We start from the raw sequence: 26639 nt of genomic DNA, 5'->3' as shown, positions 1-26639 counted from the left end.
TTCATCTCCACGCGGCGTCTCTCCGGCTCGGCCTCAAACATGGACCTGTATTTATATATCCTCAGCATCATCCCACCGTATCAATGGCTTATAGTATGCCCGTGGAATTTCCATAATGCAGTTTTTTTTTCCACAAGCTCGCTGTAATTGGATTTCCTTTATGCTCTGCCAGATTCAGCAATCTGATTTGATTGTATTGCTACATAAAAGCCATAAGGTGAGTAGGCCGCAGAGGGATAAAAGGTTTGTGTTCAGCCTTATTGATGGTGAGAAAACTCCACCTTTGAGGACGCATAAACGCATCCATGCGTGTGCATAATTCAATCACACCGGCTCTACGATGCACACGTGTGGAGGGACAGTACGGCAGCGCCGGGATTCAAGAGTAAAGGTGGCAGTTATCTCAGTGCCAGAGGAAATATTACTTCATTAATCGGTCCCCATGTATGAAATGTGTGTTAAGGCATTTCTGTGGAAGCATATTGTGTTAGTGCATACATAAATATAATATATTAAGTAAAAGTATATTATGTATAAATGGTATATTTCACTGGTTCACAACCTGGAGGTCTTAACCCTCAATATGGGTCGCCAACGCTTCATGGGGGGTTTCAAGGCCTTGTTGAATTTAAGCTTCATATATATAAACATTTACAAATAAAACAATCCTAAATGGAAGAGGTTGGACTGATTTTGTCCAAAAAGAAGCCTGATAGATTGTTAAAAAACAAAATAAATCCATAATACAGACAATGTATGGCAAAAAGCTCTTTTAACATTGCAAGGAATTGTCCAAATGTCTTGGTTTCTTCTTGTGTATATCCAAGATTCTCCCACTGAATATCACTTAGCTTTTTTTACGGTTTCGGGATACGCACTCATTGTGGTGATCGGCCTCTGTCTTTGTTTTCAGGGAGTGCCGGCACACCGGTGGTTTTCAATGAGAACGGCGACGCTCCAGGGAGATATGATATCTTCCAGTACCAGATCACCAACAGGTCAACGACGGAGTACAGAGTCATCGGGTCCTGGACCAATAAACTCCACCTCAAAGTGAGATTTTACACGAACACTCTCACACACACACATGGCAAAGCTGCCCATGTGTTTCCAAGTCGCTGCATATTAAACTTTCTTTTTCTATCTGAGATTGTTCTCACAGCTGACTTATGCATAATAAAAAAAAAAGGCCTTTACAGGAATCCAAAAATGTGTTTTGATTTGATGGGTTTATTGAAGCTTCTGAGGCATTATAGACCGCCTGCCTCGGCAGAATGAAAGTTCAAGATCACTTTAAGCAGCTGCCATCAATTCTAAATCCCCTGCCACTCGACTGGATTCGTTTGAGTTATTGCTTTCGTTCAGATGCAAAACTTAGCCGGGATTTAGCTTCTTTTTTTTTTTACAACAAAGTTTGAATGCTTGCAGAATGCAGCAGGAGTGTTACGCAGAGATGTACTCACACAAGGTCACACACACACAAACGTATACAGCTGGAGCACACACCTGAACATGATACACACCCACACACAAAAAAGGCCTAATTCACTGTGTAAGGAAACTAGAATCTCATTGTCTTAATCTCAGTTTCTTTCTCACACACACACACACACACACACACACACACACACACACACACCCCTCCTTGTGCACACCGGTGTGCTCTGTGTTATAAATCCACCCAGGACTTCATTAGAAAAGGCCAGATGACAGATGACAAGACTAATAGACACAAAGTGCTTCCTGCCTGATGGACGGCCTGGCTGATGGAGAGCGAGAGACACAGAGAGAGAGCGAGAGACAGAGAGAGAGGGATGAAAGCAACACATAGGTCACACATGATTGGACACTTAAACTGTTGACAAATTAACAGACGTATTTGATTTGCTCAACACGATTTGCTTCATGACGGATGAACGTTTTCACGATCAGCGTAACGGTTTGATTGGTCATCGGCATGACGACGGGACAGCTTAGTGCATCGGACAAAGTGCCTGTAAGTCCCGTGGTAAACAGTTGATCATAGAGAACTTTTAAATTAAAACAGAATCCTGTTACAGTCATCCAGAAAGGTTGACGACCGGGTCTGTGTTGTTTTGGGTAGTGCATAAGTTATGGTTATTATTGCAAAACAAAAAGGTATTTGTATGTAAATATTCTGCAAGAACGGTTTGGGCTATGAATAAAGAATGAGTACAAATACTGAGTTAACGTGAAAAGAAAACACCCTCTAATAAAAAAAACAGTTTGCAAATGAGTTTTTAAACAATCTACACTCCTGGACACACACACACACACACTTACACACACACACATGCAATACACTATTTTTCTATCATTAGAGTATTTCTCCTGACAGATAGATTTGCAGCGCTAACCCAATATCGGTGCTTAAATTCTAAAACGGCGAATGTTTCTATATGCAAGTCAAATCAATTCCATGTTCTCCGTTCCCGATGAGTTTTCCCTCCTAACTGGTACATCGTGTGCCTGTTTAAAACAGTAATGCTCCATTTTAACCCGGCACCCTCGGCAACGGATGAAACCTCGGGGACCGGGTGTAATTACAAAAGCTCGCACACGGAACGGCACCAGAATATGCACGCACACCAGACATATGGAAAGCAAAGGGATTCACTATCATGCCAGCATGACACAAGCACAAACAAAGAAAAAAAAAAGGCACACATGGAAGAACACACTCACACACACACACACACACACACACACTCACACAGAAGGAAATGCAGATGGCCTATTTGTGCCAGATCTGATTATGGGCTGATTGCTGGCTCCCAGACTAGCTGGTGTTAGTTTTGTGCCCAGCAGCGCTCAGGAAAACGATCAGAGGATCGTCTTCAGCTAATTGCTAAGTTGCCCTGAATCCACACATAGCACAGGTACAGACATTTGAGAGAAAGAGCCGACCGTTAATGTAAAGTAACGTCGGCTTGAGCAGATGGCTGCCAATCGTTTGTCGGGCCACGTGAACAAGCGATGATCTCAGTATGGAACGGATCTCACGCCCCTTTCTGTGTCATCGTCTCTAGGTGGAGGCCATGCGTTGGAAGATGGGCGACCCCTCCCTCCCGCCCTCCGTGTGCAGCATCCCGTGCCGTGCGGGCGAGAGGAAGAAAGTGGTGAAAGGCGTGCCGTGCTGCTGGCACTGTGAGCGCTGTGAGGGATATCACTACCAGGTAGATCTCTCCAGACCTGTGCAGTAAAACATATTGTCTCTGTAATGTTGTTTCCTGCTGGATACATTGTGTATTTTCCCACAAGTTCATGAAGAAAAAAAAATACAAAAAAGGTGTTTAGACTCATAGCACTCTACAGCAGAGCTCTTCAACGGGGGGTCCGGGACCCCTAGGGGGCCGCAGAGTTACAGCAGGAGGTCCCCAGAATGATTTGATCCCAAACAAACCAAATTTAAAATGTTCATAAATACACATTTACTTTCATATAACCTGCCTTATAAGCAAATATAAAAGTTAATTGTTGTGTTAAAGTGAAATTGTGATTAATATAGAGTTTCAATATGTTCTATAAATGTATGAATATGTCAACAATTATTATTTTAATGGCTTAGCATTGCATTCATACATCATTACAAAGTACCTTTACGCATGGCACTTTAAGCTGCACTACACATTATTATTGGCCCGGTTTAATAAGCAACACAACTTTATACGATATGTAATAGGGGGTCCGTCCACCGGGTCACCATCAGCCACGGGGTCCTGGGCCTGGAAACGTTGAAGACCTCTGCTCTACAGTAACACTGAGCATAAGAATGGATTTTTATTCAAGGATCCATTTGTGTGTTGCTATGCTGTGCCGTCTGAATACTTGACGATTACACGGTTCACAGGTCGCAGGCAGCAAAAACACACCTCAACCATAATTCACTTTTGTCACTCAATCGCAGGCTAATATCTCCAAACATATACCGTTAAATTAGTCTATGTGAAAGTATAAAACCAAACAAGTCACCGTCTGAGTCGATGCATCCCGGCTGTCGATTGCAGAGTGATTTCACGGAATCGGAGCAATAACAGTAATTGACATCCTCTCGCTCCGCCGATCTTCTCTTTGTGAAATCACAGCGAGTGAAGAGATTTCTCCGACTTTATTGTCGCTCGTGGCAGAAACCAGTGCACTTGGGTAAACTTAGATCTGTCAATTAGAATGTAGAATTCGAGCAGATGACCTTTTGTTGAGGTTCTACACCAACTTAACATTTAAAGCCAGTCCCGTTGCCTGGAATCGACTAGAGGATATGTTAGCACCCACAATGTAGCATGGTGAACACGTTTCTGCACGAATGTGCTTCCTGACAGCTGTTGGCTGCTCTCTCGTCCTCTACAGTAGCTTTTTGGTTCCAACTCATTTCAAGCAATCAAAAAACAAGACACTTAGATGGCCATTTTGAATTGATATAAGCAGGAAGAACCCCACAGATGCTATTATAGCTAATGGAAGTACATAATTTGAGGTGAGGGAAAAGGGTCCGATCACATATTATAAAGATAACCCCCCCCCCCCCCTCCCCCCATGTTAATTATATCACGGTTGGGTACAATTTGGCAGCATGTCATCCTTATTAATTTAGAAAAAATCTATGAGCCGAGGCAGCATGTGCAAAGAGGTCCCTTGTCTAAGAAGCGATGAAATTGAAAATATCAGCCATAACAGCAGTTGGCGATGCGTCGCAGAGCGCAGCGATCAATACTCATTTTGCAGACACATGCACATGCTGTAACGTCCATGATCTGGGGACATATTTAACGCTGATTTGGGATTTTTACGAGAACGGAAAATGACAGCAACATGACAAAAGCAAGTTAGTGATCTGTAGAGCAAATGCACAAAAAAAGTGTGAAATATGTATTTTTTTCCTAGTCAGTTTAGGGATTTACAGTAAATTTGCATAAATAAGGGAGTGATATACAGATTTACCATATTTGTATGGAGTGTTTGGGTTTTGATCGGCGTTGTTCAAACTGTCCCCAGGCATCGGAGTTCACGTGCGAGCTTTGCCCCTACGAGATGCGGCCCGACGCCAACCGCACCGGCTGCGTCCCCATCCCCATCATCAAGCTGGAGTGGCACTCCCCGTGGGCCGTCGTCCCCGTCTTCATCTCCATGCTGGGCATCATCGCCACCTCCTTCGTCATCGTCACGTTCGTGCGCCACAACGACACGCCCATCGTGCGCGCCTCGGGCCGCGAGATGAGCTACGTGCTGCTGACGGGGATCTTCCTGTGCTACGCCATCACCTTCCTGATGATCGCCACGCCCGACGTGGGCGTGTGCTCCTTCCGGAGGATCTTCCTGGGCTTGGGGATGTGCTTCAGCTACGCGGCGCTGCTCACCAAGACCAACCGGATACACCGCATCTTCGAACAAGGGAAGAAGTCGGTAACGGCGCCCAGGTGAGGATCGCCTGTTTGTCATTACACACACTCTGCGTTTGCCCTCTGGGCGTCCGGCACACATAGGCATCGATGAGCGGAGCAGCACCGAAAGGTCGTCATTAGTGTGTGTCTTTCTGTGCACGTGGAGATATGAGTTCACACACCTTACCTCCTTCCTAACTGAGCTGCATGCAATCATTATTCATAATTTATTTCTCATCCATTATTTATAAGAGTCTTGAACTCACACTCACCTATTGTACTGTTTGCACTCAGAGTGAGTCACTCCGGAAGAGACTATCAACTAAGTGACTAAAATGTTAATGCCATATTTTATATTGCTCGGCTTCACGTCCTCACCTATCTTTCCTCCAGCACCGTCCACCTGTAAGAGTTAGTTTTCTGTTATTACTTATGCATTTTTTTAAATAATATTTTTGTGTTGTATGTGACTGTGAAAATCAGCAAATAACAATCAATACACCTTTCTGGCATATCACATGGTCATTACATTTCCTCTATACAGTCCTATATGTTGCTCACTAACCATGTTTTTCCATTATTGCCTAAAACTACATTTTATCCTGATCTGCCTCCAACTTGTATTGTAGTGTTGGTTTTGTTGCTGTGTTAAGGGTACATATTAACAAATAATCTCTGAGATACAATGAAAAAAGAAAGGTTAATGAGTTTTTAAAAATGTATATGTGAAACACTTAAAGCAATGGTTCGGAGTAAATGCACCTTAGGTAATTTCCACCATGACATCCAGCCAAATACCCCCTCAGAAGCATTTTTAGCGATGGTCAACATTGGTCAAGATAGGGCTATTAGCCGAATGGCTAAGTACTGGTGCTAATGGTACATCTTGTATATCTCGTAAATTACCCCACTAATAATGCATGGAATGTTACCAAACGTCTGCAGTCGTACACATAGGGTCTGTACTCACAAAACGAGAAAAGAACACTTGCCTGGGAGCGTCTATCCTCGGCTGCTAACGCTACCGCTGTGTTGACGCCACTTGTCAAACACTTGTTGACCTGATAATACAAGCATTTATAAAAATGTGTTGACCTGATAATACAAGCATTTATAAAAATTCAGCGAAACTTTTTCATACTCTCGCGTGAAACTCGCGTGACGGCAACAGCTGGGTAAACACGGAAGTGGCGTTGACGCAGCGGTAGCGTTAGCAGCCGAGGATAGAAGCTATCAGGCAAGTGTTCTTTTAAATAAACTCCTGGTGTACTTACAAACTTTCAAATGCCTCGTTTTGTGAGTACAGACACTATGTGTCCTACTGCAGAAGTTTGGTAACGTTCCATGCATTATTAGTGGGGTAATTTACAAGATAATCAAGATGTCCCATCGCGCTAGTACTAAGCCATTCGGCCGATAGCCCTGTCTCGACCAATGTTGTTCTGAGGGGGGATTTGGCTGGATGTCATGGTGGAAATTACCTAGGGTGCATTTTACTCCGAACCATCGCTTTAACTGGCCAGGGACTTTAAGAAGCTTCCATTTTTCTTGAGAATTAAATAATGCATTAAAATTGAATAAAGATCTAGTAATTTTAATGCAGCGGTGACACATTTTTCACAGACTTTTCAAGCATGGCTTGCTCCGCTCTAAATGAAACCTCTAACTCTGTGCTCATTACTCCCTCGCCGCACCACCTCCTCATATATATACCCGTAAAACCGTCTCCTCCCTCAGGTTCATCTCCCCCGCCTCCCAGCTCGTCATCACCTTCTCGCTCATCTCGGTCCAGCTGCTCGGCGTCTTCGTCTGGTTCGCCGTGGACCCCCCGCACACGGTCGTGGACTTCGGCGAGCAGCGGACCCAGGACCCCACGTCGGCGCGCGGCGTCCTCAAGTGCGACATCTCGGACCTGTCCCTCATCTGCTCGCTGGGCTACTCCATCCTGCTGATGGTGACGTGCACGGTGTACGCCATCAAGACGCGGGGCGTGCCCGAGACCTTCAACGAGGCCAAGCCCATCGGATTCACCATGTACACCACCTGCATCATCTGGCTGGCCTTCATACCCATCTTCTTCGGCACATCACAGTCTGCGGAGAGGGTAAGCGTGTTTTTTAAGGTTTTAAGGGTTTTGTAAGTCAATGCTTCTACATCCATCACCTAACTCGTGTTTTTAACTTTCTATGAACTACAGTCTACAGAGAGTGTGAGTATATGACAGATGTCTCTACTTCATCCCCATCATCCTTTGTTTGTGCGTCTATCCTTTGGATTACCCTGTAAATGACCTTTTCTAAAACTTAGAGCAATTTTCCTAAGTACAATGTGAATTGATGTGCTGTTTGTGTTTGCATGGTTTGCCTCCACGGAGGAGGAGGATTGGATTTAGATGCCGTTTGTGTGATACTAATGTGTGTTTGTTGTGAAACGACTTTTACGAGGTGGCAATTCATTAACAGGTGGGTCGTGATGGTGTTGTTTATGGGCTTATCTCTGAGCATGACGGAACTCCCCTGAGCCCATTTCGCAGTATTATTAAGTTTGGAATCGCTTTTTTGAGTACTAAATTTGCATGTTGTAAACTTTTTGTTGATTAAAACTGCATCTCTTGGCACTGAAATATATGCTTTTTTCCCCCAATTTTAGCTATACTAATGGCTTAAAGTCAAAATATCCCCACAATCCCCAGTGAGTACAAGGGGATTTTCTGCCTGGCTGATTGACTGAATCCATGCCTTGGTCCTGGCTTTTAGAGTGTTGCACTGTAGAGCTTATTCCTCCTACCTTTAGTCAATTATTGATGGCTATATGATGTGAGTGAGATGCAACTTTCAAAAGGTGTGTGTGTGTGTGTGTGTGTGTGTGTGTGTGTGTGTTGCCTTTACAGTGTTCAGGCTTCACCTAAGGAACCATGGTGTCATTACGGATCCACATACATTATCCACATGTATATTGCATTTTATTGTATTGGTGTTTTATATATCCTACTTATGTAGAAGTACACATTATGTACATATGTTTTCCTGGTTCCCAACCTTGGGTCCGTGACCCCCAAGGACTTGCAAGTTAAATCTTATTCATCCATCCCTCCACCCACCCACAGAATCTGCATTGCTCCTCCTGGATCCGAGGTTTGACAATCGCTCGCAGCCTCCTGTCCGGCACATTCAAACAAACTCCCGATGAAATACAATCCCTTCAACTCATCCGCAATAGAGATGCGCAGATTGCAGGTTATATCAGCGGGTCATAAAAATTAGCATTCTGAATAACAGCGGATGGGTTGCGTGTGAATCATATCATACATTTTCAATGAGGAAAAAAAATATTAATGGAAATATGTTCTCCAAAATGTCAACATACCGGCGAGCAGACAGCTGAGAGACGCCATGTACGCACGGGAAACATCAGCAGAACGTCATCGATTATCTCAGAAGCTTTGTTTTAGTTGTGTTCCCTCTGTCAAGTTGATGTATTATTCATCAAAGCACTCATCGCCTCCTTCCCTCCTGCCAGAGCCTCGGCTCTGTCACACTGGCAGACGGAGGAAGAGTCACCTGGTTGAACGGCGCTGTCCACCGGCACTCCGGATACAGCTCATGCTCATGCTGCCTTAATAATGAGGAATTCCACATAATAATACACTAAAGTGGTGAAGTTTGCATGTTTATGTGTAGCAATAATCAGATCTGGTGGTGACAGCCTATAAGAGGTGTCCTTTCACCTTATCATTCAATTCTGAAGGTTTAGGAGGCGTGCACAAACTCAAACAGCTAATGTGATTTACAACTGTACAGCACACACGCGCTAAAATAGTGTGTTTGCTTGCATGCGGCTTATTGATTCTATTATTGATAGTGCATCCATTCTAGTTTTAACAATAAAACCTCTTTGAGAGTGATTGCAGATGTCACCGGTTGTAGATCACAGTATTCGTATACTGTGAATGTACACAGGCGGTATATAGATAAGTGAGAGGGCGATGGCGGAGGAGCAGATGCATAGCCACTGAATGTTCAAGTCCCTCGCCTTCAATAAAAGACACAACTCTTGTGGCGTCTCCCCTATTTTGGAGTGTCATTCAGGCAATTTTCATTTCTCCGTCGCTTTGCGTCTCAGCCCATTTTCCCTTTCAAGGCGGGTGCCCGCCTCTGTTGCATGGCAAGAAGCTGACATCAAAGTGATCCAGTCTAATCACACATCAGGGAAATCATACTCTTGCCGAATGTTTCATAGTGTTTTTTTTTTTTTTTTCGTTTCCTTTGCTGGCTCTCATTTATTTCCCTTCGAGAAGCCGAGGAGTTTTGGAGTAGTTTGTTGGCGCAGGAAGTTTTAAGTGACACAGTGAGGATTAATCTTTTTTTTGTTTTTGTTCTTTTTTTTTTTAAGCAATGACCTTTTTCCCCATACTGCAAATAGGATATGCAATTATAATTCCAATTATAACCTAATAAGGGGAACATTAGTGATTCACTTTCCATAGGCCGAGACTTTAAATCCAGTTATAGTTTTGCAAATCAGGTGACCTGACAGTTGGACCTTATCTAACCTTTAAGTCGTACTCTCTGGACGGAGGATATGGCCGGCCTCGTCACTTCAAAACTTCGGCGTCAGAGAAACGTTGTCTATCATCTTTGGCAGACAGTATTGGTACAGCGAAGCAATCGAGTTATTAATCTTGTCCCACCAGAGTCCTGCACTCTGTCCTCCGGTCTGCCCGTCAGCTGCAGCTTCATCTGGGATGCCCCAACGGAGACAGGTGTCTGTAATGATGTGGGCACAACCGCCACCTACCTCCCGTTGCTGGTTCAGCCTAAAGTCTTATATCATCCATCCTATTTTACTGTCGCAGGACCTCAGGAAGCCCAATGCAGACTGGGTAGTGGATTAGCCTCGGGTCCTGGCTGGGTTACCTCTCCTCCTGGGGGGTGGACGACTCTGTTGTCCGTGGCGATTGGTCAGGCCGGGTGCTCAGCTGGGGGGCGGTGAGCTTTTTTGCTGTCCGGTGGATTTCATCCCATCTCCACTCCTTCTTTTACAGTGATGTATTCTGTCATATGCCATAAAGAGGAAAAGACAAAAGCGTAACTCTGGGAGTCCATTTGTAGGTGCTGATGTGTCATGGCAGAGGGTGTGCTCAGCCTTTTGTGTGTGTTGCCATGGCTTTATAAGGGCACACAGGCATGTGCGATGCTCTGTGACGTGCCGAGGCGTCCTGTCTCACTGGTCCGGCTGCTCGGCTAATTAGAACGTCCACCAGTGACTTCCCGTGTATTGGCGTTTGAGTGTGTTTGTCTGGTTTGTTGTATTTAATTGGAGTATCCACCGGTGCACATTTGTGTTTGTGTGTGTGTGTGTGTGTTGTTTTCTAATTGGAATATCCTCTGGAGTGCGTGGCAGCTGGCTGGCTAACAGAGAGCGCAGACGAGAGGGAGGAGGGAGACGAGTGAAAGGAGTAAACAGGTAATGATGGGACTCGCTGATGGGGCTTTAATGAGGAGAGCGCTACCAAGGGCATAGGTTTGGATTAAGGAACGGGCCGGGGGTGTCGGATGAATAGGTGATCTTCCAGGCTTCATCAGCCTCCACCAGGTGTGCTTCAGCGCTCCTTTTCATCTTAGCCGTTGTAGAATGCATCTCCATGGGAGTGTTTTAAACCCTGCCGTGCCTTTCACACACAAAAAAATATATACATAAAGTTTCAAGAAAGTTCAACCCTATCTAAGGGTCTTGCACAATGTTTACACAGCCTGCATAACGAAAGCAGCACCTTAGCAGAGCTTCATCTTCGGCCCTAAATCAGTGTCTGAACAGGATGTGTGCAGCCACATTACTGTGTAGGCACGGCCTTTTCACCAATGCTGTGTTCCTTAGTAATTAGAGGCCAAAAACATTTTTTTTTTAATGGCCAAATATCCACTCCATTGGTTCCCCCATATTGATTCTGCAGCGACGCATGCACCTTGGCCTGCAGCAGCACTGAGTCCACGAACAAGGAACCTGTCTTTGGTTAGTTCAAGTGTACAGCGGGATAGTAGAGTGTCAGTGAAGTGAAGATAGTGTTGTGGCCTACTGGTTACGGTATGAAAGGGCCAACAAGCCTGACGGATTCAGGTTTTTAGTGCTTTTCGCTGAGCTAGACCAGAGAATGAATCGGTTGAAAGAGATTGGGGATGCCTTTGTGCCCCAATCATTCTCCATGAAGTCTGCTGGAAGTGTATATGGAGCGAACACTGCGTCGGACCCCCGGTTTGAAAACTAGTGTAGCATTTGAAATGTTAACTCAGGGCCTCGTGTGCTCTGATTAATCTGACAAGCAGTTTGTTTTAATGAAAACTCTGGCATTTGCTTTAATGGGAGGAACAGCTTTAAAAGTGACAAATCATATTTTTAAATGAGTGCTAAGCTCTGTTTTTTATATTTATATATATATATATATATCTTTTAAGGACTTCATACATCATGTAGCCATCTTTCCCTGTGTTGACTGACAGAAAGTCTGGACTTCTTAGTCAGAGTGAAACTGCTGGGTCTGCACGCACACAACAAGGGTCATAATGCATATCCTTCCACCGAAAGACATCCAGCATTCCTTCATAGCTCCTGGGGAGACAGAAAACCCTAACACAGAGACATAACTTTTCTCACTCGCCGTCTACATTAAGAATTACTTCATGCGATTAAGTTTCTGACAAATGGAGACTTGAGATTCTGCCTCATCCTCGGTCCTCGCCCCCCTACTGTCACTCTCTCTCCCTCTCATGTGCTAAAATTTTTTCCCATCTTTTCTCTCTTCTCATACGCCTCTTTTATTTCTGCTTTCTCCCCATCCTAACACCCGTCGTGCTCCCCCCCCCCTTTGCTCATGTCCCATCTCCCAGACTTCCCTCCGACGAATACCCAACGCCGCTCCGAGTCGCAGCAGGCGGAGCAAGAGAGGAGGAGAAAACCCAAAGAGGGGGAGGGATGAGAATTGAAAGGGAAAAGTTCAGAGAGAGAGACGGGGGACGTGCGGGGGGGAGGCAGTGAGACCCGGAATAAGAATGCGAGAGATTAATCGAGAACGAGGGATTGTTAACCATCAGCGAGGAGGGGAAGCATTGTTTTGAAATAGGTCGTGCTACATCGCAGAGGCTGCTGGCTCTGAACAGCTTCAGCCGCACCCTGCAGGAACGGGAAAGGTTGTGTGTGTGTGTGTGTGTGTGTGTGTGTGTGTGTGTGTGTGTGCATGTGCATGTGTGCTACCCTCTGCCTTTCTCTCTGCTTGTTGTAAACCCCAACCACAGGGCACATCCTCTCTCCAGCTGTCTCTCTCTGCGCCTTACTCATCATTCCTTTGCCCAACACTATGGACAGAAGACCATCTTTATTTTTTTTTGTCTCCTCTTCTTTCTCCCATCTCTTTCTTTCTTCCCCCCGTGAGTCACCGCTCCAGTTTTCCAGATGTCTTAAATATGGTCAGCTTGTTATCTCCTGCTTCCAACAGAGGAAGCATCAACCCTCCCGCTGCTACCCACAAACCCACTCGCTGTGCGTGTGTGTGTGTCTTTTTTCACAGCATGTGTGTGTGTGTTTTTTTTGGTACCAGTTGCTTGCAGATATTTGAGTGTTTTTTTTTCTTTTTTTGGGGTGTTTTTATGTAGTTATACCCACGTAGGAGCCGCTGAGAGATCGAGATTAGCTTCAAATTTGTAATTTTTTTTCGATGCAATCAGTGTTTCCATTCCTCGACACAAACACGAAAACTTCGGTCTACGTTAAGTACTGAATGAAACAAAGGGGTATGCAGCCAAAATCCAGCTTTGAAGTGTCATTACAGGAGGGCAGAGAGGAACTGCATGAGTCTGCAGGTTCAGTCACTGAAGAAGCTGCTATTCATACAGACCTATGCACTTTGAGTCTCACAAGGCCTTCCATTCACATTATCTCTCTGACACATTCCCCATCTCTCTCTCTCTCTCTCGCTCTCTCTCACACACACAGAGACAAATTCAAGGCCCAAGTGTCCTAACCTCAAAATAGCCTCTTTAAGGAGTGAAGAATGGCAAATAGTCTCACTTTGAGTAACATTTTTATTCTTTTTTTCACCCCAGCTTCTGTCCGTGATTGCGTTTGGTCCTCAAGAGTATATAAAGAACACACAGATCCATTTCTGTCCATCAGCACACACACACACACACACACACACACACACACACACAGCGTCACGGCTCACCGTCCTCAGACAGATTTATGGCTGTGAATCTGGTCCCGATGGAGGACTAGTGACCGCCCAGATCCTTACCGGGAGTAACCGTCGGTAATCAATCTACACTAATCTGAAGAGGTCAGGAGAGACTGCGGAGGAGAGACAGGGAGGCGGAATGAGAGAGAGAGAGAGAGAGAGAGATGGGGAAGAAAGAAGGAAATGAATCAGAGTGTGGGAGTGCGGAGTGAGAGCAACGTCAACAGCTACTAGCAGACGGGGAGAGGGAGAGAGTCAAAGGAGGGTGGGATTTACAAAACCCATCCGACGGCTAAGACGGAGGAGGAGAGGCGAGCTCACATTAGAGAGAGGCACGAATGTAGATCAGGGATATAAAACGTGGAGAGATAATAGAGTAAGAAAGTGGCATCGAGAGGACAAAAGGGAAAGGAACGTCTGAATCGTGTAGGAATCGGAACAGATGGCTAAAGCTCTGGGCTCATGAGCATTTAAACATCACAACTATCTCACACACACACACACACACACACACACACACACAGATGTCCCAAACATTATGCCGCACATGTGCCTTGGGAAGATCACGATGCAGGGTTTGTTCTAACACTCAATTCATTTCCATTTGTGCAGCATTCGCTTAAACACCGTTTGCATCCATAAAAATCCGGTACAGTACGTGAGCCTCGCAGTGTGTGACGCACCATGTTGTTTTCAACAATCCACATATCCAGTCACGTAACGTAAAACCATCGATCCCGCCCTGCTAATTAAATCACATCTGAACGCGGGGAGAGGTATGGAATTCACAGTAAACACACGAGGATAAGCAAGCCTTCATTCGGCGTGTAATTACCGGAGCGGCTGCTGGTTAAATGTTAGCGATCGGTGGGGAGTCCTGCAGCAATCAATACACTGTAGTCTCTCTGCACAGATATTCAATAACGATGTATGCATCCTGAAGGGGAAGATTGTCCTGATTCAAACATCAGGCTGCTTGTTTTTCCTCCTGAAGCAGTGAAGAGGGGGACGCTTTGTAAAAATGTGCCATCGTACCATTTTGGAGGGGATTAGACCAAATTGCAAGCTGTTGAAAAATAATAGATTGGGTGAATTGCTGTTACGGTAATGATTGTGATCACAAGATTGATGGAGGTGTACAAAGCCTCCCATTACATTCACAAGAGCCCGGCTTTGCAGTGCAGCATCCCCCACATTCAGTGTTATTGTGTGAGTAGAACTGACTGATCCACGGAGCTCAGTAATAAGACGTATTGGCACAAACTGCATGAGCTGTTACACAGTCCATCTTCTGAAATGCAGATTACGAAGACATTGAGCTTTATTTTTGCAGGCAAGGTAAAATACCATGTGCACTGTTCTGAGATCAGGCCTTCTGACCAACGTAGCCTCCCTTAGACGTCATCCTGACAGAGTTTACTGATCGTCGGGGGTGATTATCAGCAACAGGCTGTGCAGAGGGAATGAAAAAAAACACAACAAGACCATCATTCATTTTTGAAGGAGTGGGTTTTGCAGTCTTTTGCAGGGTTCTGGTGGGATTTGGTTGTGTGGCTGAAAATGGGGGAACGACAGACAGCAATTGTCAGATCCTGACATCAAACGGGGAGATGTTGAAGGATGTGGGGATGCCCAAAGGGGACCTCACACACACACACACACACACACACACACACACACACATGCTCTGTGTTCATAAACATGTACGTTTAAGTGCACACACTCAGAAACTCTCCCCAAGGGTGCAACGGAGACGAGCTAAGAACAGTATGAATCCAAAGTTCTGCACAAATTCACGTTCAAGGCCCGATGCAACAATAAAATAACACACATTACATATGCTGTTTTTTATCTGGTATTTTCCACCCCCATTGCAGCTGTCAGTTTTTCAGACTGCAGAGGGACAGACTGCATGACAAAGCAAAAAAATATATACATAAATAGTGAAAGGCTTCAACATTGGTGCCTTCATTTTTCAAGACACATTTTAGATTCAGATTGTTCTATTTTACGCAACAAAAACGAAAGTGCGTGCAGCAAACGCAAAAACAACCGAAGGGAATCACGCTCTGTTTATTAACCGTGTGGATGATCATTTAGGCAAAATTAAAAAACACCAAAAATTGATGAATGAAGCCATCGTGGATGCCCCAATTTAATTAGTGCCGTATTACTCACCGTGCTGTTCCCAAGAGAAATTCAGAAGTGCGTTGCCTCCCAAGCTGTTGCTGTGCATAAGCAATAACCTGGCAACCGGTTGCTGGGAACGGTGACGAAGTACTTGGCTTGAGGATTTTGGAGCGCTGACAGATTCACGGCGTCAGGAAGCGTTCAGGTCGGAATCAGGAATAGGACAGCCCTGTTTTTTTTTTTCCTCTTAAGGATGTACTTACCTGGTCACTATAGTAACCAACCTAATTTGCCAGGTAGCTGTCTGACAGTTTCATAGTTGGATGCATTAGCATTAGCGATATAGTGAGCAATAATTAGCATGGCAATGTGGCTCCACACGTACAGTGTTTCTCTGAAAGGGAGTGTCTGCATCGTCATGGAAACTATGTTAAAGACAAGGGGGCTGTCACACTTCCTTCGACCACCAGGTGGAATTTTAAAGAAGTGTGCAATTAAGAGGAGTGGAACAATATCAGGCAATTAAGTTGTTCCCTCTAATAAAGTCATGTTTTTTTTTTACAACCTTGATTTATTCATTCGTTTCATTAGAATTGAAAATGAGGGTTGGGACCGTGTATTCCCTCTCAGTATCACTAAGGGGAAAAAACATTTTTGTGTCATTTCCAGCCCAATTTTAAGATTGCATATCGGAGGTACTTGGGAAGCAGCCTGCTGACTGACGATGCTGCACGTTAGTCCTCACTGGGCGTTTGAATTGGCTGGAGCTGTTTTCAGAGGGGTCACAGTTAGTTGAGTGATAGAAAGAGGGAGAGAACAATCCATTGACAACAGGGACATCCTCACAGCGTGCATTACCACGAAAACCTTCATGCACAACGTGAACATTTGAAACTTGACTTCTGGCCAGACATCATACGTCTCTGCCGGTCAATTTGGACGCCTCTAACAAGCGGCGGCGAAGCAAACAGTGATGTAACATTGTTTTTTTATGGAATACCCCGCACACTCTTTTGATGACACCCATGCAGACCTTAGACCAGTATGGATTAGACGGAGGAAAAATGTCTCTTAAGTGCTGTTTTGTAGAAGATAATGAGGCACTCGTGGACAACAGTGACCACGCTTGGGCCCAATTAAGCTGCATGGACACAAAGTTTAAAACATTGTGGCGTAGAATCCTGTGTCAGAGCTTTTTAAAAAAAAAAAAATCATCACAGCACAATGTTGTAAAAATGTGTGTGATGGGCGTGTGGAGAGAGCAACTTGGGGATTTAACAAGCTGTGTTTAAAAAAAAAAAAAGCATTGTGTGAGGCTAAAAAGCTACAAAAGCAACTTTTCCATGCATAAGAATTGAACAGAAAACACCTACGCAGCTCCCCTTTTAATCTGTTTGGGGTTGTTTGTTTTGGTGAAGATTTGTTTCGACATGATTCCCTTCTCATCTGCCACAACCGCTGTTTTAATGCATTTGGTGTAGCTCTTGTCTAGTTGTTATTTTACACAAACCTTAGGGTTTAATGTTGTTGTTAGGTGGACATCTATTAAAAGAAGTAACTTTCCTCTGTGATTATAGAATATAAAACTGATTAAAAACAGAAAATCCTAATTTATCAGTTTAGTGCAATTTCTCTCCTGCAACTTGTCTTTTTTTGTAATATCATTTGAAGCATTTCTTTTTTTATTCTATTGTGGCACTAAAAGTTTTTCTTACCTCAGTTTTTTTCAGAGGAAAGTAATCAAAACAAGTCATTGTTCAAATTGTAAAACCAGTGTGACTAAATGCTAAGTTTGTTGTTGTCCTTTATATTGCTGCAGAGCTAAGCAACTCATGACTGGGGAGATCTATTTTATTGAATTGGTCTATTAAAAAAATTATCATTATTTTTCACAGTTAGAAGTGGTAAGAGCCGGTCACGCTCCCATTTTTTTAATAAATAAATAATTCAAAATAAACCTCCTTACCCTCCCGTGGCTCAGGTGATTAAAAAATGAGGGGTCCCATGGTGTGAGTGGACAGAAACAGGAGGTTCCAGTTAGACACACACACACACACACACACACACACACACACACACACACACACACACACACACACACACACACACACACACACACACACAACCCTTTTTGAAAGTATTTTTGAAAGTTTGAACACCAAGAAATATGGATTGAGGCAGAATATTTAGTGAAATATGAAATAGTATACAGCTTAGTGTAACAGATTCCCCTTCACAGTAAGTCAATGGAAGACAGCTGTTCTGTAACCTCTGACCTCCCAGAATCTACAAACAGCTTGTTCAGGGAGGTCGAAGTTCAGCGTAGCTTGAAACACACTTCATTGCAAATCTCATTAATAATATGTATCACAATATTGCATATTTTCTAGTAATTAAATAATCAATATTATGTATTACATAACCACGTGGTGAAGCTGAATGTATACTTTTTATTTTCTAATTAAATGAGGATTTTCTGATGAATTTCATTAAGGATTTGTTTGTTGTTGTCAGTTGAGACAACATGCGTCTGTATCATGATATCCCGTATATGTGAGAGAGATTTATCACGATGTTGACTGATATACACACTTTAATTTTCAGTAAAATGCTTCAACAGTCGCTCAAACGACTTCAAACATCAATCACTCAGCAACACAACAACAATGACCCGGCAGCTGTGTTGAACGCAGCGTGGCGTTTGTGGCCGTGTTAATTTGAACACGTGTACACGCCACCGTTTAAGCGTCTTGTTCCAACGTATCACAAACGGCGTTCCGCGGCAATTAGTGCTGCCGGACTTTGATCCTCAGTTCAATCGCTGTACGTCTGCACTCCGTCGTCATCGCTTTGTCCTTCTATTCTTTCAACGGGCGATTTTTTCCCCTTGATCTTTCTCTTCTTGCTCCCTGTTCGCCTGCATCCTTTCTTACTCCCTCTCATTGTTTACTTACCCATGATGCCTTTCATAACAGAAGACGGCTCTCCTTACACTTAACAATCAAGCCGCCCGTCTCTTAGGATCGACCGCTTCTAGTATTAACCATCTCCACTGAATGGCCACTCCTGCATCTGCATCAGGGATAGATGCAGGATGCCAGTTTGGAACTTGTCAAAGGACTTAAAAAGTCTTAACACAGCACATCTGCTGAAGTAACAGGCAGCCCGCCTACAGACTCGGATGCAGAACATATGATATCCATCCGATAGAATGTAGTCTGCCTGCTCGTATTGTTGTATCTCCATTGTGCTGGATTTAGTATCAAACAGCAGCAGGAGTTCTCATTGTTTCGCGGGAACTCATCCACTGGTTTGGGCGTTCAGTAGCTCAGAGCTGATGAGGAAATGAACAGTTGAAGAGTCACTGACAGCTGAATTAATCATCTGGCAACCAACGAGAACAGCCACCCCTGATTTGTGTGGGATCTACGCTTTACGGCTGTTGCATAATCGAGATTAAAAGTCTTTCACAAACAGTTTTGTTGAGGTCGGAGGGGGGAAAAAAAAAAGATAAAGAAGAGTTTCTAATACAACCCTGATTGCATACCGAAGCGCATCACAGCGCCGGTATTCTCAGATATGGAGTTATTCAAATCACTTCTTAAGGCATCCACAGAAATCTTTGTTTTTAATTCACGTCCTATTAGAGCCGTCTCGACACCCTGACGGTGTGTCCACGAGGGTTAATAGCTACACTGTGATCACACGGATGTTTACGGATGATCTATTCTCGAATAAGTCTCACGTCTGTTCGGAGGGGGGAAAGCTGCACTGTCTAGGAGAAGGATTAACGGCGCAGAATAAATCAGTCGGAGCTGAAAATCGGACGCGAGACCTTGAAATGAGGATGAATTATGAGAATGTTATTCCCCCCCGATGAGAGCGGTCAAGCAACAAAGCTCTGCTTCTTATTGCCGCCCTCTTCTAAAATCTTACCAACACATTTTTGGTCAACCCGAACATCACTTTACCCCAATAAGTTGTCCTGGATAAGAAAATGATGCAGCTATCAATGATGTGCTGTCAGTGGTTACAAGCGATGGTAATCAACATTGTAATAAGGTCGGGGGCCGAACAACGGAGGACCTATTCTTTAAGCGCTAATTGAAAAATAACAAGGTGTGTGGTAGATGAGAATCCTTCAATGAGCAGTTTTCTCATTAACACGGAGGCAGCGAGTGCCCTGGAGAGGACAATAAAAACACTTGTGTTATCAGTGCAGCGCTGCTAAGCAATATTACACACTGACACTGACCAGCACTTTAGCAAAAGCATCACTTTCTCCAACCCCCCCGGATTTAAAAGTAAGCACAACACTGAGCCCAGTGTTTGTCCACAGACATTCTTTTTCTTCTGTTATGATCCTTTTTTTGTGTTTAAAGCCCATCAGGCATCTCGCTCTTCCTCTTTTTCCAAATCTCTTCCTATCGCCGACCAGAGACTCTCCGTCTCTAACTGTTTCAAAGCTTAAGGGAACACATCGCATGCAGCCATACATAGCTAATCGTCCTCTCGCCGCGCGTGACTTTGGGACGGCTCTTCCGATGCGAGCGCCTTTTTGAGCTGATAACAGCTGTGGACAGCGAGGGAGGAGGAGAGCGGTCTCAGCCTTCAGTGCCTGCGTGCACGGGTGTCTTTTGTGTACGCAACAGCTGGGAACCACAACATTGGACCAAAGGCGAGATGTAATGGAAGTGGCTATCAAGCCACTTCTTTTTTTTTTTTTTGGATAAGAGCAAGTTCGCTGCTTCAGGGAATCTCTCTCTGTCATTTTTTTCATGTTGGGTTATTCCATTTTCACCCCTTTTCTTCATCTACTCTCTTTCAATCTCGGTTTTCGTCCCCTTCCCTTTCTTGCTGAAAACACTCTCCATCTGTCCCTCCCTGACAGAGCCACTCGCTGATCCCCGTATCAACAAATCAATTGCAATGTGTTGGCAGGAAATATGAAAAAGAAACAATGTGACGAAGAACAAACAAATCCCCAAACCGTCTCTCTTGTTCCTTCTTTCATTTTGCTTAATTGTTGAGTGTGATTTATGTTTGTAATGTCCATTTTTTTGTACTTCTTTACTAAATGCAACATACATTTATATTTAATTGTGTGTGTGCACTTATTAAGTTTGTATTAAATGTTTTTATATGTATGCATATGTAGGTACTGTACGCCTCTTGGCGATGAATGATTCCTGACATGGCTTTCTATTGAGCAGTATGATAAAAGGGGAGTTAGACTGTCAAACGTGGAATTCATGAATGAAAATGAAGCCGAGAGTCGCGGTTCAAATATTACCCGAAGCCACCACCACTACTGTGATTTTCATAAACTGTCTGTACAGCGTGTGCAGCCACAGCACAGCTTTCCTTATTCTATGCTCCATGTTCCTCATCGCCGTGGTTACGAGCCCCGTTTTAGTGTCTGTACGCTCTCTCTCCCATCTGTGTTCACGAGTCACCCTCGTCCTCCCTCCCCTCTCCGTGCGTCCATCTCTCTTTCACTTTGTCCTCCTCCATTCCGACTATTCTTTACCCATAAATCCATCCGTCTCACCCCCTCCCCCCCGCCTCTATCTGTCTCCCGCTCTACACGGCAGACAGCGCTCGCTCGATGAGCTCAATGCCTGGAGAGCTCGTCAGCTGTGTCAGGTTTCTCCTCCTCGAGACTTCTCTCTGAAACTCACTAAGGACCTGAGGACTAGGGGCTCGTTCCTCTGCAGTCTGCTTCGCTGTCTCCTTCTGTCACTATAACCGCCATCCGACTGACTCGGCAGAATCCGACGTGGGCATAGTCTAATTACAGCCTGTCCTTCCACTATATAGAACGGTATCCATCGACTAACCCGTCTCAATAAACCACACCCATGTGGTGTTTCAGCCTGCCAAAAGAAAAAAAAACGCTAAGAATATTTCTCACATTTTTCGTTGAGTTGAGCTCCGCGGCACAAAGGCAATTAAGCAGCTCGACTGGTGCCGCTATACCGTTTCATCCACCTGTCTACTGTCACAGGAGTTGTCATGACACAAATGTGCTGCTAATTCTGCCCTTGTTAGACCATCTTTTACCTCCTGCCTCCCCCCTTCTCCCCATCTGTCCTTCCCGTTCCCTCTCCAAGACATGTTCTGTAGTTGGACAATTACACAGACTATCTCTGACAACTTGAAATGTGATAAATGACTCTCTCTCTCCCCCTTTCTCTCTCTCTCTCTCCATCTCGCTGTGTCTCTCTCCCCCCTCCTAGATGTACATCCAAACTACCACCCTGACCATCTCTCTCAGCCTGTCCGCCTCCGTGTCTCTGGGGATGCTCTACATGCCCAAGGTCTACATCATCCTCTTCCACCCCGAGCAGAACGTACCCAAACGGAAACGCAGCTTCAAGGTAACATGCAGCGGATTACTCGAGTCTCAAATACTGCATTTCTGATACTTTGACGGATTATTAAATGTGATTTACGCTGATGAAATGAGGATCATAAATCTGACGACACATTATGTGGAAATACATTAAACGAAAGAGTAGGGCGACAATTAATCAGTTAAATCCATTCATATCAATTATAAAAACAATTGACTACGAATGATGAATTACAGGCAATGATAGCATCTCCTTTGTCTTGGATTTGAAATGTGCCAAAGGCAGGTTTTGATATACGGCGGCCAAAATGCCAAATCCGAGGCACGTCACGATAACTACACCCACTTCTTATAATCAGTCTGTGGCTGCAGAGTATGTTCATGACATCAGCTGGTAGGAGGTAAACATGGACACAGGTTTTTTTTTTTTTTTTTTTTTTGGTCTAAATGTAAATGCATGATGATACAGGCCATTGTGACAGCCGCCACCATGTCGGGGAAACTGGGCCAGAAGGGAGACCGGCCCAACGGAGAGGTGAAGACGGAGCTGTGTGAGAGCATGGAGACCAACAGTGAGTAAGAGAACACCAGAGTTTTATAACTATACATATAACAAACTATATAACCTATCCATTTCTAATACATCCATATAATGCTTATGTGTTGAGACATCAAGGCTAAAGCACACATGCACTTCAATACACGCAGGGAACATAATGAAGCCATCTAACAGCTGTTCTAATGGGGTTATTTAGTCTCTCAATCAGATAATTGATCTCCTCCTACCAACAAGCGGGTAATACATTTATAGTTTCACTTTAATTGCATGCTATGATGGAGAAGCCCCATGCAAACAAACATTTGTGCTTAGATGTGCAGTTTGCACGAGGACTCTTGGTTTCGCTTTAAACGAGTAAAAGTTTTATTTCAATTTGAAAATTAATTTCACGCCTGGCTTTTTTTTTTTCACGTATGGCAAAACAGCTGCAACGGTAACAGTTTGTAAACGAGCTCTGATGGGGGAGCGTTGGCACATTTGCGTTGAGCCAGTCGAGCTACAACGGCAACCTGCGTGTGTGGCTCTGTGCATTTCTCTATTAGCGTGTAAACGTGCATGCATGCTTGTATGAGTCTTTATCAATCTGGCAACGTGTGGATCAGTGTGTCATTTGGTGTGTGTGTGTGTGTAAGTGGTGTTTGTACACCCGCCTCCGTCTGTAATCTCGTAAACACATGTATATCTCAGCCTTGCTGTCCATGTGTTTCTGTGCGGTGAATATTGCATGCCGCTGTATAATACGTTTCAGACCTACGCTTTCTTGTCAGCACTTTTATTAGTCAGTGGAGGAAAGCGGCTTCCAGGTCATTTATTAAACTGCTGAGTCATCCCCTTGCATGCTTCACTTTGCAAACAATGAAATTGCAATTTAATAAGATAAATGTGGTCCGAGGTGGGCAACATGTATCTCTACCACGGCGACGAGCAGAAAGCAAGTTTCAAATCACTATTTATTTTTTGGCACCAGACATTTTCGCTAAAGAGTGCTATTCAGAAAATATCAACAAAAAAGCTTTATTTTTTTCCAAGATTGCACACGTTTGATATATGTAAGTATTTTTTTCCCATTATGCCAGCAGTGTGATGTCGAAACACAAGTGAAATAAATTAAAAAAAAGTAATAATAAAGGGGCTGCATGAAAGCATCAGAGTATAACAATGGTGCAGTTAGAGGCCTGACGTTCCTGCGAAAACATTGACATTTACCATGGAACGCTCGGGGGGACGCGGGACATAATGGGTTTGACAAAAAGCCCCCACTACTCAGGTGGACTGTGGATGTGACACTGTTACGTGACCGTCTGTAGCAAAAATCTGCTCTCAACTTGCTCTTTCTTCTTTCCCTTTGCCCCTTCCATACTGCGATCTCTTCTCTCCCACCCACCCTTTCCTTTCTCATTTCTCCTGACCACACACCTTTACTTTTCACCACCTTCTATCCTTCTTTTCCACCTCCTGCCCTTTTTTTCATATTCACGCAGCTTCATCAACTAAGACGACATATGTCAGCTACAGCAATCATGCCATTTGACGGGACCACGGAGGATGTCGAAAAGGGGGACGGGAGATGAGGGCAGTGTCTTTGGGCATGTGCCAAGAGAAAGAAGGAGCCGACGTTCTTAGCCGATTGGCTAGAACCGGCGGACGGACCGAGCGCCCAATGGAATCCAAGCATGAGACATTTTGTATTGTTCCGCATCAAAACCACGGAGGGGTGGGGGACCACATAAACAGCCAGTCAGTGTGCCTGCTTTCCTGCTGCTCACACCTCATCGGTCCTACCATGACCTACCTGTTTGAAAAAAATACAACATGAAAAAAAGTGACATACCATAGGACACTGGTGGAAAGAGTAAGCATTAAAACACACACACACACCGACAAAAAATATTCCATAAAAATGAAAAGAAAAAAAAAAACGTGTAGACATTATATCTAAAAAAGGGCAAATGTGGGGCTGGGAAAGAGATTTAAGAGATTACATTTTAAAAAAGATATTTAAAAAGAGAAAAATGTCAGAGAAAATCTACGAGACTCAAACCTGTTTGTTGTTATTCTCTACTTGTAAGTATTTTTGTGGTTGTGACGATTTTTTCATTCTTGTCTCACCGTTGTCTGATGGATCGCCCTTGCATAATGAGATGAGTGTGTTTCCTCCTGCTGTCTTGGCCAACCGGGTCGTCGCCTCGGGGTTGTGAACCTGTAAAATGCCATGGTTGAAGCATGCCAGTTTTTATACAAAAAGGAGATTTATTTATAATAAAGGAATGTTTTGCAAATGTGTAGATTGGTGGTCGTTTGTAGTTTTGAGGGTGACACCTTTTTTGCAGATAAGTTTTTAGGTCCCGCCCTAAATGCATACTCCCTTCACACGTCTTCATTATTCACAGCAAATGATTATTGCATCATAGATAGAAGTGTGCTTTATTAGCGAGCGTGCTTACAGCAGACTGCTTCGTGATTTTATGTTTCCCCCATCATTATCTCGGCCAAGAAGATCATGGAATTGGTCCACGCCTGTGAGTGAGTGAATGTGTACTTCTGTGTCTGTCCACAGATAATCTCACCTTCTGCTGCGAAAAAATGCATAATATGACACACATATTCTCAAAACACCTTTTGTTCCCTATATTTATACTGCCTTTGATTGCCCGCTGACTCCCCCTGTTTTTGGCGAGATGGTATGACGTGTCTGATACGATGCCTGACAGCCAACTACAGTTTAAAGGGGAGTTAGCCAAAAGTGGGCTTTATTCGTACAATCGCAGAAAAACAGCAGTGGTCTTTGCAGACATACCTGCCGGATATCTGCAACCTATTGCTTGCACCTACTTCGATCCAGACGGAAATCCATAAACAACTGTTGAATGGATTGCCATTGGACATGTGCACAGACATTCATAGTCCCCAGAGAATGAATCATATTGACTTCGGTGATCCTCTGACTTTTCCTGCAATGTCAGCGTGAAGTTGATATTTGTGTTTTAGAGCAACTGTTGGATGGATTCCCATCAAATCTGGTACCAATATGTATGTCCTTTCTCAGGATTATTTATAATCACTTGGACTTTTATTATCTAAGACTGATTTTGTCTTATACGTTGCGACACTCCCATCAGCCTCCGGTCTTTGTGTTCAGTGCTTTGGTGAATGATAGCATGCTCTGACAGAACAGTGTGTTTGTTCCTTTCTCTTCTCTAGTATTTCTTTTTTATCATCTCCTTCATCCCTTGGTTGTATCTAGCAGAAAAGTTTGATTTTTAGCACAGTTTGTTCTTATTTCCATTTAATGCTCCGAGGTCACTTCTGCCTTTGTCCTCCACTGACAAGACGTTGATGGGAGAAATCTGCCAGAGAGAAGGGAGACGATGAGAGAAAGAGATGAAGATTAGAAAAAAAAGAAGTGGACAGCATTCCGCTCTCCGTACTTCTGCAACAACCCCGCCAGATGTCCACCCAAAAAAACATGAGAGCCAAGAAAGAAACAAGTCAACTGCATCATTGAATCCATTCTTGCTGGAGAGGAACAATCAATAGCGCCGAAGGCAAAGTGAAAGGACAAATCGCAGCATTTATGCGAGGATGGCGTGCCCTACAACACAGGTGTCAGATGAAAAAAAAGGTGTACGTGTCTCTGAGCATGTTCTCGTGAAATCAGCACATTCACCGTCTCGTCTGGATGCCATGAAAAGGCTCCCTCGATGAGGGGTTTGACGTACGGACAAGACAGCAACTGAGAAAGGGAAAAGTCTTGTTCTGTAAACTTCAAATCACAGCTCCAATCTCTGCTGCTGATGCATTATGTGTATTTTTCAACAGCCGAAATCCCAATTGCCCTTGAGTAAAAACACTCCTACCTGCTTATTTAGTGGAAGTGCTCAGGTGAAGATTCGAAGCGTGTTTCATGACCCTAAGCCTCAGGGAACTTGTATCATGCCAGATACTTCCAGACAAACAAGCTGCTGGCGA

At 44.1% G+C, this 26639-nt stretch overlaps 1 protein-coding gene across 3 annotated transcripts in view; it reads left to right on the top strand.

Annotated features, from left to right (window-relative positions):
- Positions 1-24940, top strand: part of grm8a (glutamate receptor, metabotropic 8a) — a 170113-nt gene extending 145173 nt beyond the window's left edge. For 2 of the 3 annotated variants that reach the window (XM_084038412.1, XM_084038411.1), the window contains exons 8-14: positions 914-1053; positions 3051-3197; positions 5014-5435; positions 7137-7503; positions 21996-22136; positions 22581-22683; positions 24152-24940. In XM_084038412.1, coding sequence (XP_083894538.1) covers positions 914-1053; positions 3051-3197; positions 5014-5435; positions 7137-7503; positions 21996-22136; positions 22581-22683; positions 24152-24201 — 1370 coding nt within the window. In that variant the 3' untranslated portion in view covers positions 24202-24940. Of the gene's footprint in view, positions 1-913; positions 1054-3050; positions 3198-5013; positions 5436-7136; positions 7504-21995; positions 22137-22580; positions 22688-24151 lie in introns of all 3 variants that reach the window. The other variant, XM_084038413.1, reaches the window with a different exon arrangement.
- The last annotated feature ends 1699 nt before the right edge of the window (positions 24941-26639 follow it).

The sequence above is a fragment of the Eutrigla gurnardus genome, assembly GCF_963514095.1.
Source record: "Eutrigla gurnardus genome assembly, chromosome: 21".
Taxonomy (NCBI): Eukaryota; Metazoa; Chordata; class Actinopteri; order Perciformes; family Triglidae; genus Eutrigla; species Eutrigla gurnardus.
The sequence above is the reverse complement of the archived record's forward strand: the minus strand, read 5'-3'. Positions and strand labels throughout refer to the sequence as shown.